Source organism: Urocitellus parryii, chromosome 4 (genome assembly GCF_045843805.1).
Source record: "Urocitellus parryii isolate mUroPar1 chromosome 4, mUroPar1.hap1, whole genome shotgun sequence".
NCBI classification, from domain to species: Eukaryota; Metazoa; Chordata; class Mammalia; order Rodentia; family Sciuridae; genus Urocitellus; species Urocitellus parryii.
The window spans coordinates 42873698-42889521 of record NC_135534.1 but is presented as its reverse complement, the minus strand read 5'-3'; the positions used below and the strand labels follow the sequence as shown (position 1 = coordinate 42889521).

At 37.3% G+C, this 15824-nt stretch overlaps 1 protein-coding gene across 4 annotated transcripts in view; it reads left to right on the top strand.

Moving 5' to 3' along the window:
* Positions 1–15824, top strand: part of Nell1 (neural EGFL like 1) — an 826302-nt gene that overhangs the window by 501962 nt on the left and 308516 nt on the right. For all 4 annotated transcript variants that reach the window (XM_077797508.1, XM_077797507.1, XM_077797506.1 and 1 more), the window contains one exon: positions 13761–13883. In XM_077797508.1, the coding sequence (XP_077653634.1) occupies positions 13761–13883 (123 nt within the window). The remainder of the gene's footprint in view (positions 1–13760; positions 13884–15824) is intronic.

The following is a 15824-nucleotide window of genomic DNA, read 5'->3' as shown; positions in this document are numbered from 1 at the left end:
ATCTTCTTTTTCTTTGGTTTAATGAGAAGGATATTACCGCTCAGAAGTAAGAGACTTAACAGAACCTTATGCCTGCTTCATGTTGGTGCTGTATGTATCTCTAAAACCCTAATTCTTCAAATATTCTGTCCCCTTTTCCCTTTATCTGTTAGAGTCTCTTTTCCAGGAAACAGTCAAGGGCATGGAACTTAATCCCTCCACTGCTAGCTCAATACCTTATGGTATAAAAATATGGTTTGATTGTTGGTTTCCTAGGGCTGCTGTAACACGTTGCCACATAGTAAGGAGCTTAAAAACAACAGACACTTTCTCACACAATTTTGTAAGTCCAGAATCCCACATCAGGGAGTCAGTGATCTGTGGTGTCTCCAAAGGTCCTGAGAGTGAAGTCATTCTTGTCCCTTCTGGCTCTATTTGTCTCTTCTTCTTATAAGGAAACTGGTCGTTGGATTTAGATACCACTCTAATCTAGAATGGCCTCATGATAATATCTGCAAAGAACCTATTCCATATATAGGCTCAGACTGAGATTCCTGGTGGAAATAATTTGGTGTGTGTTTGCGGGGGGGGGGGGGGGCTTTTCAGTCAACTACAGTTGGGTATTGAGAAAAACTTCAACAGGAATGAAAGGATATATTTAAAAAAAAAACATTTAAGTGGGAATAGCGCATTTTCAAGTTTCTGTGCTTCCCTTTGATTTTATTACCCTTTTCTTTGGAATCTCATAGTCAACCGAGCTTCAGAGCACTTGACTAGGAGTCATGATCGGTGATGAAGGAGGAGGAAAACAGACTTTCCCCGTTGCCAGTCTCTCAAGTTCCTTTTGTTTTTCTGCACTACCACCTTTTTTTTTTCCCCAGAAGGGGAAAGAGCAATACATTTATACTGAGAATCCCTGAAGGAGAAGGCAAACTTCTGTGATAAAGGAAAACATTAACCCAGCATTATTTTTCTTGCCATGTTTCATTTTTAGACATTCTTCTCAGAATTTCTCTAGGTAGTTGTGGTGGGGGTAGGAAGAAAAGAGGAGGAGGAAAGAAAGGAAAAAAAAATCATACGTCAGTTTCTTCACAGTAAAGAGATAAAAGGCTTCAGAAAAAAGGGTCACTTTGGGGATGCTTCTGTGACCATTACATGAAACCAAAGTCAAACAAACAGTTTTGCTTCTTTCTTTTATGCTAGTAGTGAATATTCCTGTTGTACTAGGCATTTTAAAAGAAATCCCGGTGCATCGAAGCACAGTTCAGCTATTCATTAATTTTGTAGTTTAATGATGCATTTCTAAATTATCCCTGTGGAACAAAACTAACATTTACTGAATCCATATTTCTTGCCTGGTATATTGCTAGATACTTTTGTATGTTCTCTGAGTTAATCTTTTCAGCACCTCTGTATGATGGATCTTATTGCTCACAATTTTGCGTGACAACACTGAGGCTCAGAGACATTAGATTGCTCGGTAAGGCCATAAAGTGAGCAAGAGAGAAATCTGAATTTGGAACCAGGTTCTTATATTTTCCAGGATGCCATGAGGTCCAGGAGCCTGGGGGCCATAGAAGAAAATAACACAAACCCTAATAAAATCTTCCTAGAACTGCTGAGAAAGGATTTGCGAATAAGAGTCCAAGGCACACTGTAATGACTTTGATGTCCATGTTGATAATGATGATGGTGGTGATGATGGTGATAGCCTCTGCCCTTAGAAAGCACCTACTGGATGCCCCCAAATAAGGCCAGACACTTTACCAAGTTTATTCCTAAGAATTTTCATTATATAAATGTTTCTTGAACATTTTTTCTTTAGTAGAATCTCTTTGGATATAAGGGAAAAATACTAAGTCAATTTTTTTTAATTTTTAAGTCACTGTATCATTTCTGCATTTAACACACAGAGAAGACAGAAGGTCTTGAACCTCCCTTGTTCTGGGATTTTCATCCAGGTCCAAATTTTTGTGTCTTTCCATGGAATCTTGGCTACATCTGTAATTTATTTTCTTTTTCCTTAACCACTCCCCACCTGACCCCGCCAAGTAGAAACACTTTGAAATTATATTGTTTAGTAATAAAATCTGCAAGCTGATTGTACATATTACAGAACAAAGTGAATAAAATAAATAGTATAAGTATCCTCTATCTAAGTATCCAATGCAAATCACTAATAGTTTAACATACATTTTATAGACTTTTCTATATATGCTCAAATATCACATATAAATGTTATACATTGTATGTAATTGGCCATATTTAGTAGTTTAGGTCATCTATCCAAGTAAAAAAGCATTTGATAGAATTACTAATTTGGGTTGTGTTTCTTCCTGCTATAGGGGAGTTAGAAAGGATGAGGGTGGGTTCTTTGCTACACTTCTTACCCCCTTCCTTCTCTGCAACCCTACTGTCATATCTATTTTCCTCATCACCCTCCTTAGGGCTCTGACAAGCACAACCTGCGATTCTGGAGACCCAAAGATTCTGTTATTAATGCAATCTTAACACACATTTGCAAGGAGGCTGCCTCTCCCAGAGGGAGCTGATATATATATATATATATATATATATATATATATAATTTGAGAGAGAGAGAGAGAGAGAGAGAGAGAGAGAGAGAGAGAGAGAATTTTAATACTTATTTTCTAGTTTTCATCGGACACAACATCTTTGTATGTGGTGCTGAGGATTGAACCCGGGCCGCACGCATGCCAGGAGAGTTGCTACCGCTTGAGCCACATCCCCAGCCCAGGAGCTGAGATTCAAAGGTTGATGTCAAGATTATAAAGCTGCTGTCCGGAGATGGAAGATAGAGACCTTAGGTTTTGAGAGTGGCATCCTCCCAGAATGGGGACTATTCCACCAAGGATACATTGATTTGTTATCTACCCCAAAACTCAGGTCCTTTCTATTGTCAAAGATCTCAGCACTAAGAAACAGCAGAGCTTATAAGCTCCAGATTTTATTTTTTGGGGGCTGGGGTAATTACCAGTATGAGATTCCCAATATTTAATTTATGGAATCAGTCTAGGTGTCCATCAACAGACAAATGGGTAAAGAAAATGTGGTATATATACACAATGGAGTTTTACTCAACCATAAAGAGTAATGCAAGTGTGGCATTTGCTAGAAAATAGATAGAGCTAGAGAACATCAAGCCAGGTGAAATAAGCCAGATGCAGAAAATCAAGGGTCAAATGTTTTCTTATATGTGGAAGCTAGAGAGAATAAAGAAGAAGAAAAAAAAAGAGATCATGAAAATAGGAGAGAGACCAATAAAGTTGAGGAAGAGGATTAAGAGGTAGAAAATGAGGCAGTACTGAGTAACAAAATCAACTGAATTTTGCTATGTCCATATATGAATCTACCACAGTGAATCCCACTTCATATATAATTATAATGTCCTAATTAAAAAATAATAATATATGAGAAATCAGTAGAGTAGGAAGAAGAGATGGTGGAGGGAGGACTGGAGAACAGAGGAGGTACTGGAGGATGGGATTGATAGGATCATATGCATATATGAATATGTCACAATGAATCCCACTGTTCTATGTAATTATAAAGCACTGTTTCAGTCAACTTTTTTTGCTGCTGTGACCAACAATGCCTGACAAGAATAATTATAGGTGGAAACGTTTATTTGGGAGCTCATGGATTCAGAGGTCTTAGTGCAAAGTTGGCAGATTCCATTCCTTGATGCCTGAGATAAGGCAGAGAACATCATGATGTATGACAGAGAGGAGCAGCCGGGGACATGGCACCAGGAAGCAGAGGGAGAGAGCTCCATTCTCCAGAGACAAAAATATATGTCCCAGAGGTACACTCCCAGTGACTCACCTCCTCTAGCCATACCCTACCTACTTTTCATTCATCACCCAGTTAATCCCTATCAGTGAATTAATGAATTGATTAGGTTAAGGCTCCCATAACCCAATCATCTCACCTCTAAATCCTCTTGCATTGTGTCACACATGAGCTTTTGAAGGCCATCTTGTTTCTAAACCATGTACCAATAAAAACCATAAAAAATTTTGAGAAAGAATAGCATTACCTTAGATTAGGTAGAGGGAAGTGGAGGGAGGAAAGTGGAGGGATGTGGGGATAGGAATAATAGTAGAATGAAACAGACATTATTACTTTATGTGTATATGGGACTGCATGGCCAATATGGTTCTACAACATGCATGCTCAGAAAAATGAGAAACTATATCCCATCTATATATGATATATCGAATTGCATTCTACTGTCATAATTAATTAAAACAAATAAAAGAATTGGACATCCCTCCCAAAAACTGTTGTTTTAGATGTCAAGAACCATAATGGGATCCTTCTGAATAAAAAGCCCCCATATGAGATTAGTTGTCCATTCTGGCACATAGGGAAATGAGTTGTATTTATTTTGACTAAGAAAAATGTTGCTTGAAGTCAATAACTGTGTTACATTATAAATAACCTATGTCCTTGAGCCTAAAGCATAGATTTTCAAATTTTACATTTAGGAAACTGAGAATTATGTTATAATTGATGCATTTGTTTATCATACTGAAATACTTCTCTCCTTGTCATTAACATGGAATAAGTGGTGTTTTTCAATTAAGGAAATATGGCATGTCTCCAGGATATTAGCAGAATAACTAAAATTTCTAATCTCCATTCTTGGAGGAACATTTCGTACAAGTTCATCCTCTAATGAGTCTTGACATCCCTTCTTGAAATATGGATAAAGAAATAAATGTGTTCATTTGTTTCAGAATTTTCTCTGTAACAGCTTTATTGAGGTATATTTTGCATAGAATAAAGTTCACTCCCTTAAAGTATAGAATTGAATAGTTGAAGGTATATTTTAAGAATTGCAAAACCATTTTCAAAATCTAATTTTGTAAAATTTCTAACACCTCACAGAAAAAAACTGATATCCATTAATAGTTATTTCTCTATTACAATGGGCTTTGCCTTACATAACTGTTAATCTATCTTCTGTCTCCGTAAGTTTGCCCATTTTAGGCATTTTTATAAAATGGATCATACATGTGTTCTTTTATGACTGCCTCTTTCCTTTTAGGTAATGATTTTGAAACCCATCCATCATACATTTTGCAGCATCTATCTATTCCATTCCAGCAATATTATTGCTAAATAGCATTCCATTGTGTAACTATATCACATCTTCCTTATTCACTCATCAACTGATGGACATTTGGGTTGTTTTTGCCTTTTGGCTATTATGAATAATGCTGCTGTGAACATTTGTGTGCAAGTTTTGTGTGGACATAAGTCTTCATTTCTTCTGGATTTATACCTAGAAGAGAATTTCTGGGTCATATGATAATCTTATGTTTAATAGTTTGAGAAACTGCCAAATTAATTTCCAAAATAAATGAACTATATTACACTCACAACTAGAAATGTGCAAGGGATCCAATTTCTCCACATTCTTGCCAACTTGTTATTATCTGTCATTTTGATTACAGTTATTCTAGTAGTTGTGAATTAATATTCCATTTTTTAAATTCCCCTAGTTACTATTGATATTGACCATTTCATGTGCTTTTTTTGATATTTATTTTATTTGAGAAAAATCTCTATTTAAATATATTGCTCATTCTAAAATTGGATTACTTTTTATTATTGAATTGTAAGGAGTTCTTTATATATCTTGTTTCAAATTACTTATCAGATATATGATGGGCAAATATTTTCTCCCAGTCAATGGGCTATATCCCTAGCAATACTTTGTGGAAGAAAAGCTCTGCCTCAAAGAGAGCTCCTGAAAGCTCATCCATTTCTCCACCTCCCACAAAGTCACTGTGAAAATTAAATATACCAACATGTCATTACCAGCTGAGTTTCATTTTTAAGCTCTTCCCTTCTGAGTAGCCAACAGCTGCCTGATTCAATTACCTTTTCTTGTCTTAATTCTCCTTGACCTCTCTGCAGCTTTTGATGTCAAAGATAATTATACATTCTTTTTATCTCTGTCCTTCCTTCTCCCTACCTCCTGCCTTTCCTTCCTTCCTTTCCTTTATAAATAGCTGTTTGTATTAGACACTTAAATTTTAGAAACTCTGCTAGGGACTGGGGATAAAATAAAAAAAATCTATGATTTCTATTCCCAAGAGATTCGTGCTGTATTAAGGAAGGAAAACATTTATAATATACTAATGACAGTGATCCATGTAGAATCATAATTGTGATTAGCCCTATGAAGGAGAAATGCTGGGTATGATGTAAAAATGTTACAGGGAAAGTGGCTTCAGTCCAGGAAATCCAGCCTTCTTTCTCTGATGAGGTGACGACTTGGTTGGGATCTCAAGGATTAGCCCATGCTATTTAGGTTGAAAGGAGAAGATCACAGGGAGAAGCCTGTGATGAGGAGGAACAAGGACCTTCTGAAGGAGACAAAGCCAGTGTGGTTGGGAAAAGAACAGGCAAATATATCAGAATACACTCTACTGTTATGTATATCTAAAAACATCAAGTAAATTTTTTTTTTAAAATAGAGTGGGAATGAAACAAAATTCTGCTGGGTGTGAGGTGGGAGCAAGACCCTGTTGGTCCTTGAAGGTTTCATTAAACACATTTGTATTCATCTTAAGAACATTGAAGAGTTTTTAACAGGAGTGGGGAGATAATCAGGGTTGAATTTCTAAGAGGCTGATTAAGTACAGTTTGAAGGATATATTGAAGGTGGGCCATAGTAGATGGGAGCAGAGACATTGGGGAGGGATAGCCATGGCTCAAATGAGAGATGGTGGTGGGTGGGAGAGTGATGGCAGTGGAGAAGGAACTGTGGGGATGAAGTGGAGAGATAATTAGAAAGAAAGTTCTACAAGGCTTGGTGATAGGGTCACCAAGTACAAAGGGTCAAGAGAAAAGGGGGTTTCAAGAGTGAGAAACATCTGTATGGCTATGTTTCTTCTGCCATGGTTTTGTGGTGACTAGCTTGATTTAAACCTCCCATCCTATAAACTTAGACTACTTACAACCTTTCTGTACCTGTTTCCTCATTTAGAAAATAGGGATAATAATAATGCTTAACTGATGTGGATGATATGATACTCTCCAGCAGTACCTAGTTCCTACAGTATATGCTTCATAAAGATTATTTTTGAAAAATCCCAATTATTAGTGCTATTGAGAAAAGGAAAGGAGGAGGAGGAGGAGGAGGAAGAAAGTAGTTTCTTTTAAAATTTAATAGAGACTTTTGGTTAAAATCGAGATGGAATAGTTCCGTTGTTCCTCCTAGGTCTACCCTCTAAAAATACCCTGGACGTAGCTCAGGAAGACTCTTAAAGGTAAAAAGAAGATGGACTATATAGGGAACTTGGGTCTTGAGCAACAACAAGCTGTGAGTTCTCTGAGATTTTTATTTTTATTTTTTTTTTTTTTTGCCTCTGAAATGCCCTGGGTGGGACACTGAAGAAGCTTGCAACCTGAAAATGCCAGAAGGCACAGGCAACAGAAGCCTGTGAAGGAGGGAATCCAATTCCCTCTGTCAGATCTCTGCTTTCTCTACTGGAGCAATGGCCCTAGTGTTCAGCAGGGCTCTGAGCAACTTCTCCTACTCAATAGCATGGAAACTCAGGAAGGCAGTGCAAGGCGAGGCTCCTTGACTTCTGCTTTCTTCCAACTCCACTGTCCATGTGGCCCAGCAGGAGCTGAACTTCCACCTCCATCCAACACGGGTAAAAAGACTGAGTTCTGTTGCCCTATGATTGGCAATAAGGCCATGACATTCGCTTTCACCACTCTTGTGCAATGTAGCCCTGGAAATCTTAAAATGCATGCAGATTGGAAAGGAAGAAATAAGGCAATTTTATTTATAGATGACAAAACTATGTATGTAGAGAATCCTAAGGAATTCACAAAAATATTATAAAAATAATAAACAAATTCAGCAAGATCACAAGCTATAAGATCAATGCACAAAAATTATATTTCTCTATATAAGCAACAAGTAAATAGAAACCAAAAATAAATGCATTATATCACATACAGGTTCCAAAATAAAATGATATACCTAGCTATTGGCCTAGCAAACATAAACAGGATCTATATGCTGAAAGTTGCAAAGCACTAATGAAGGAGACCAAGGAATATCCAAGTAAATAGGAAGACATACTAGGTTCATGGATTGGAAGATACAGTAAAGAAAAGATGTCAGTTCTTCCCAAATAGATCTGTAAGTTTCACACAATTCTCTATCAAAATCCCAACAAACTTAATCTAAACTTTATGTAGTAAGTCTTAGGAACTAGAATGACTAAAACAGTTTTGAAGAAAAGAAATAAAGTGGGAAAATCACTCTACCAGATATTTAGACTTTCTAAATAGATAAAGTAATCAAGGCAGTGTGGTATGGGCAGAGGAATAAACACATAGATTAATGGAACAGAATAGAGGAGCTCGAAACAGACCAATACAAACATAACTAATTTGTTTGGACAGAGGTATAAAGGCAATTCAAATGAGAAAAATAGACTTTTCAACAAATAGGACTGGTGAATGTGGACATGCATATCACCCCCATGGAAAACAAATTTCAACCTAAGCCTTACACCTTACACAAAAATTAAATATAAAAAAACCATCAGCTTAAATACAATATGCAAAACTCTAAAACTGTTAAAAAATAGGAGAAATTTTTGGAACCTAGGGGATAGACCAAGGGTTCTTACATATCACACTAAAAGTACTTAACATTAAAGGAAAAAAATTTATTAAAACCTTTTACATTGTGAAAAGATTATGCTAAGAGGATAAAAATACAAGCTAGAGACATGAGAAAATATTGGCAAACCACGTATCTATAAAAGATATATCTAGAAAATATTAAAATTTCTCAAACTCAACAATATAAAACAGTCAAGTTTATCAATAAGCAAAAGGAGAATACATATGTACCAATGAGTATATGCAGATGGCAAATGAACATGTGGAAAAAAGTTCAAGATCATTAGAAGCTAGCAAAATGCAAAGTAAAATCAGGATGTAGTATTACTAAATATCTATCAAAATAGCTAAAATAAAAACTAGTGACAACATGAAATTCTGGCAAGGATGTGGAAAAAACAGACCACTTGTACATTGTTGATGGCAATGTAAAGTAGTACAGCCACTTTGGAAATTTGTTTGGCACTTTCTTACAAAACTAAACATGTGCTTAGCAGATGATCCTGCAAGTACACTCTTGGGCATTTATCCCAGAACACTAAAAACATATGTTCACACTGAAACCTGTGCACAGATGTTCACAGCAACTGTATTCATAATAGCAAAATACAGGAAGCAATTCAAATGTCCTTCATTGTGTGAGTGGTTGAATAAATTTTAGTACCTTGAACAATGGAATAAGAAGGAATGGACTATTAACATATAGAACAATTTGTATTGAACTCAAAGACATTATGCTTAGTGAAAAGAGTCAAAAATCTCAAAATTGACTTCCTGTATAATTCCATTTATATAACATTCTCTAAATGATAAACTGTAGGGGTGGAGAACAGATTAGTGCTTGACAGGAGATGATTGCTGAGGGTGAACAGGTATAGAAGAATGTTAACTGGATGCAAATACAAGGAGAGTGTGACGTGGGGGTAGTTGCAACAATTTTGTAAGGTATGCATACATGAGGGATTATCTAAACCTCACACGTGGGACATTTGGAGCCACACTTGCAGCACCTGTTTGGTGGGGGTCAGGTGGTCCTAACTAGTTCACTAAGGAAAACAACCTTTTGGTTGGCAATGGACGTTGATGCTGGTGTCACGGTGACAGATGTGGAGAAGTTAGAGTCCTTCCGACATGTACCGTGGAATAGAAAGGAGAAGGCAAGAGGAAGGAAGTATGTGATAATGCCAGTGCTTGATGAGTGCTCAAATGTTAGCAGGGGCAAGGATACGTATTGGAGAGACAGCTTGCTGCCACAGTCGTTATCCACATGAGAGTTTGGATCTTCCAGGTATACTAAAACCAGACTCAGGCTGTACAGTCCTAAATTCACATTCTTCACATTCCCAATCTATAGTCTTGTTTCCTAGGGACTATAATTGACCCTAATATTTCTTTGGACTTTCAAAAAGATTCTAATTTAATTTTCTTTTTTTAAACTTTATTTTATTTATTTATTTTTATGTGGTACTGAGGATCGAACTCAGGGCCTCACAAGTGCTAGGCAAGCACTCTACTACTGAGCCACAGCCTAGCCCCTAATTTAATTTTCTTCAACTGCCTATGTGTTCAGTCTTTCTGCAGGAACGACCATCCTGTTAAGGAAAGACAAAGTTTTCTCAACCAATTTTTGCTATCATGTGACAATTAAGTTTTTCCTGAAGTAATTGTGTAGTAATAGGTAGTAGTAGTAGTAGTAGGAGGAGGAGGAGGAGGAGGAGGAGGAGGAGGAGGAGGAGGAGTAATTTAGTGGAGGAGGCTGTGGTGATGGTAGTGGTGGTAATAATAATAATACAGTGGTGATAATAAAATAGCTTACCTTTATGGAGCACTTACTAGTAGCAATGTACTATGAGTGTTTTCCGTATGTTAGCTAATTTAATCCTCATAACAATATCAGGAAACAGGTTTATTTATATTTTGCAATGAAGAAATTAAGACACAAAGAGACTAAATAACTTACTGTAGTGCACATAGCTAGTAATTGTCAAATGCACCATCTAACCAAGGCTGGTGGTTCCAGAGTCTGTGCTTTTAACCTCTGTGCCAGGATAACTCTCATGAGAACCTGTCTTATACCTTCTGCAGCATTTCCAACAGCTGGAAAGGAATTTGATATATTTGGAAGGCGATCATGTCTTCTTTGTCCATCTCCATCAAACAGTTTTTGAAGGTGCTAGTCATTTTGCAAATTTGGGTGAGATGAAAGATACTGAGATATGGAAGTTTTGTAGTCTTTGTCATTCAGTATCAGGTTTTGTATTCTTGGGAAGACTGTAAGAGATTGCAGTGAGAATTTGGAACAAGCACAGAAGAGAGCCTCCATTTTTGACATGATGAATCATTTCCACATGTCCTGGTTTAGTTTCAGCCACATTCAAACTACTTCCAACAACTGCTCAGCAAGGTGGTGATTCACCTGGTATGTAGATTCACAAATCTGAGCTCCCTTATCTACAAATTTTGTGATGTGAAAAGCTTGTTTACCATCCTTTTGTCTCAGTTTCTTCAATATATATATATATATATATATATTTTCATTCCAGTGCTTGGAATTCTAGGTTCAATACCACTCATTATATAAAAAACTAATTGGTAAAATGAGGGCTTCAGAAACTATGTCACAATTTCTCTCTGCAAAGTTCATGAGTTCATTAAAACATTAATGTTAAAACTTGCAAATACTACAACATACTGTGATATGACTGCCTCCAACAAGGTAAAGATATTAAATTTTATAAATCTCCAAGATGGTTGAGGTTTTCCCGGTCTCAAGGTGTGGGTAGATGGCTCCTTGACAAGAGTGTGGGTTTGAAGTGGTGTCTGAAGCCAGGCATGGACACACATATTCCAGCTACCCTGGGGGAGAGTATTTCGGGTCAGGGAAGCAGCATGAAAAAGCTGGAGAGGTAGGCATGAAATCATTCTCAGGACAGTCGTGAGGTTGCCTCATCAAAAAGAGGACTAGGGGTCAAGGGAAGGTAGGCAAAGATGCACCAGGCTTTTGGATGTTACCTAAAACTGTGTCTTTCTCCACTCTGCTCTTCTGCCTTGTGTGCCCTTGAGCGACTCTGGCTGAGAAAATCATGACCATTCTTGAAAGACCAGTTGAAATACTAGCTTCTAATGACGAGAAGAGAAAAAATCTGTCAGGTAGTATTTCAACTGGTTTATCAAGATGAGGCAGCCTCAGATTATCTCTATTCTTCTTATCTAGCATGACCACACATGCTGGTTTGCCTAGGTTATTCTGAATTATGCCTATTATCCTAGCATCTTTATTAATAGAACACTCTTTCTCTTTAAAATACATCCTGTTTGTATGACAAAATATGAAGTCACCTCCTTAAAACTCATCACTTCTCTCTTGTGTTCCTATTTAGTTACATATTGGTGTGTGATGGCCCCTATTAACAAGTTCATATGATCAAAGATCCTATCTACTTTGTATTCTCAGTATAGACCCTAATAATTGTTTATGAAAAGAAATTTAAATAAGGAGACTGTAAACTTTGGATTCTAAGCCTAAGTCCCTACATTTTTTTTTTGTCCCTCAAAATTTCTGTTTTTTACCTGTACGAACTAGGTGCCCGATAGGTCGGTACATTGGATTTGACAACTACAGGTTTATACTACTTCTGGGGCATGCTGGAGATGGCTTTAGACAGGCTGGAAGTGTGTCCTTATAAATCTTCCCTTCCCTTCTCACTGCTTTCTAACCTGTGCACATTTCTCAGTGACGGTTTGGGTTGGTCTTGAAGCCTAAAGGAAAAATATTTTTTGGAAAATCTTAGGTATCAACTCAAATCAGATGCAGGTGTGTGCTTTACCTCAATTGTGTATCAGTTACTAAAACAGCTCTATTTTGTGAGGTTTAATCTTTTTCATTATTAGATCCCATTAGGAAATTTAAAGTAAAAAATTAATGAAAATGGATATTTCAACTGATTAGTATATTGATTTAACAGTTCACTTATCAAAACTATGCTCAATTTTAAGTTTTGTTTGATTAGTGGTATTTCTTTGATGTTTCTAGCTGAAATTTTTATTCCTGTTTTATAGCCTTTTATAAATTTGATGACTTTACCAGAGTTTTCTTCTTCATATTTCTAAAAAGTCACACTGATATATATTAAAGGGTGTTAACTTTCCCATGTTGTTTATTTATAAAGGTCAATTGGATAACTCTATAAACTTTTTGGTTACGAGAGGAAAGGATAGTTAGCCATGATATCTTGGTCTGACTTGAACTGCTTTAGTCCATTTGTAGTGGGATTAATTTCCCTCCATTATGGATTAAGGATGCTGCAGCTATTTGACTCTATATAACAACATCACCACGTATCAGGAAACCACTCTGAGGTTAGATTATGCACCTTACGGAGAATTAGAATCGATGAGTCCTGGGAGTAAATCCCTTTCCTACTCAGCACCATTTGTGTTCACCAACATCCCCTGTGAGAAGAATTACTCCTTTTAAGAGACCTGTTGTAAATGTCCTTTGGTACATACAGTATATTGTCTGGGCCTTCTTCCTCTTCAGTTTGACCCCCTTTGTTCTGAAGAAGCCATGCAATTTATCATGGTAAATTGGAGGAAGATGTCCCAACGGTGGCACTGTTGATATTTGGACTGGTTACTTCTTTGTTGTGTGGGTTCTCCTGTTCTTCGTAAGATGCTCATCGGCATCTCCAGTCTCTAGCTACTAGATTCCAGTAGCACTTATCATCAACTGTTTCCAGAGGAGCTGTGCAAAATCACCACCTGCTGAGAACCCCTGCCTTGGAGCTTCCGTGGAAATCTTTGCAGAAGGTGAAGGAAGCTGTGGCCTTAGAGTACTGCTTCCCAATTGTGTGACTTTGTGTGACTGCTCTGACACTGTTTTTCTTTATCCTCAAATTGGGGATAATAGCATCCATCTTTCAGAGTCACTGAGACTTCAAACATAATCAGGTGTGGAAACTAACAGGTACGTACAATAGTAAGGTTCCCCACTCATGGGAGTCACTGTCATTCTTGCTGGTGAGTTCCAGCTAAATTCTGATACCAGTAATTCCAACCTAAGAAAAGGTGTCTCTCTCTCTTCTACCTACTGACAGAGCACGATGAATGTGGGAGCGGACAGCACAACTGTGACGGGAATGCCATCTGCACCAACACGGTCCAGGGACACAGCTGCACCTGCAAACCAGGCTACGTGGGCAACGGGACCATCTGCAAAGGTAGGCTTTCCATCTGAAGGCGAGCCGTGTGCCTCCCTGCCTGATCTCGGTGTTCCTGCAGTGGATCTTCTTTTCCACTTTGGTGGCTGAACCCTGCCAGGGTTCCTGCTCCTGGTCCATCAGCTAGCAAAGGGCAGTGCAGGAAAGAACAAGGCTTGCTTTTGGGTGGTGGGTGTAGGTCAGGGACGCGATTCCACAACTTGACTCTGTTTAGCTTTGCTTTTTAGAATCTGTGCTTGTGAGAGAAACTCTGATGGCTGAATATGGGCTTTTCTTTGTTGTGAGCTGCTACGAGGACAAGTGGACGTTGTTCGGGAGGCATCGGCTGGAATAGGAAACTTAGCATTTAATTTTCTTTTTAACTTACAGTTTAGCAATTCAGAGGCCAGTGCTCTGGCTCTCCTCTGTATTTAAATAAAATTGAAATTCCTCCTCCTGTCTTATGAGGCACTCAGGATCTTGTCCCTGGCTCCTCTTAGCTACCATCTGTCTTTGTCCTCACCCTCATTCTCTCTGCATCAGCACATTAATTCTCCAATATTCTGTGAATATTGCTATCCCCTCTCAGCATTGAAGTTCACCTCCTTCATGTCTCTACCACATTTCCCCATCAAAGAAATATTTTTTGACTGCCATATCTACCATAGTATACTTAGTTTCTTAGCCCAAACCTTGCTTGATTTTTATTTTCATCATAAACAGCTGGAAACAATGTTATCCATTTGCATCTCTATATTATCTGCCACCCCACCAGGATGTATGTACATAAGCTCCATGAGAGTGACCACTTGATCTTGTTCCCCCACATCATCCCCACACCTAGAATGTGCCTGGGAACACTGTCAGTACTCATTAAGTGTGTGTTAAGTGACCAAAACATCATTTGAAAAAGAAGAACACAAATAGAAAACCAGGAGATGCCATATGAAGTAGGCATTATTCCTTATCCTTATTTTAGAGGTAATAAAATTCAGACACCAAGAGGTTAAGTAACTATCTCAAAGACAAGGGCACATTATTAGTATTCCTCTGAAGAGATGTCATGTTGGTAATGCGAAGGAAATTCTTTACAATGACTAAATCATCCTATTCATGCATTGGATTGGAGGAGAATTTTAAAAGATTATAGTCTGTGTTGGTGACTGTGTGGTAAAAACAATAGCTTCATGCATGATTGAGAGAGTAATTGATGAAACTTTTTGGGCTACAGTTTGACAAAGTAGGCATTTTTTTTGATTCCGTCAACTTTACCTCTTGAATGTATTGTAGAAAAGTATAAACTCACAGGAGGAGGAAATTAACATACAGTGATGTTATTGCAGCATTATTTCATTCACTGAAAATCAGAAACAACCAGAATATCCATCATTAATGGAATGTTTGTATTTACTTTGGCATATTCACTAATGAAATAGGATTTGTGGTTTCAAACTCTAAGCACATGTATTAAGTACACACAGGTGTACACAGACACATAGATAGCACACCCAAATACATATACATGCAGACCGAAAGATCCCCAAGATATATTTTTGAGAAAAAAGTAAGGGAAAATAAATAAAATAAAACAGTATAATACATTCAGTATCACTGCATATTTATAAGTATCTGTACACCTATTTATATAAGTATGTAGACTAGAAACAGGCAAACTATTCACCTTATTACTAATAGGTATGTGAAAAAAAGAGCATTCACTTATTGTTATGAATTCTATATCATTTGCATATCTACCAATGGGAATTTATACATGAAATATTTGTGTGCTTTTTAAAAAGTTCCATGAGGCAAGTAAACAAGTGCTAAGTTTTTTTAGAAAGAATATTGAAGATATTTCTAAAGCAAAACTAAAGCACAAAAACATGAATACAGTCCCACAGATGAACAAATCCACTGCGAATACCTGAATACCAAAGATGTAAATCAAAGGAGCAACATGGG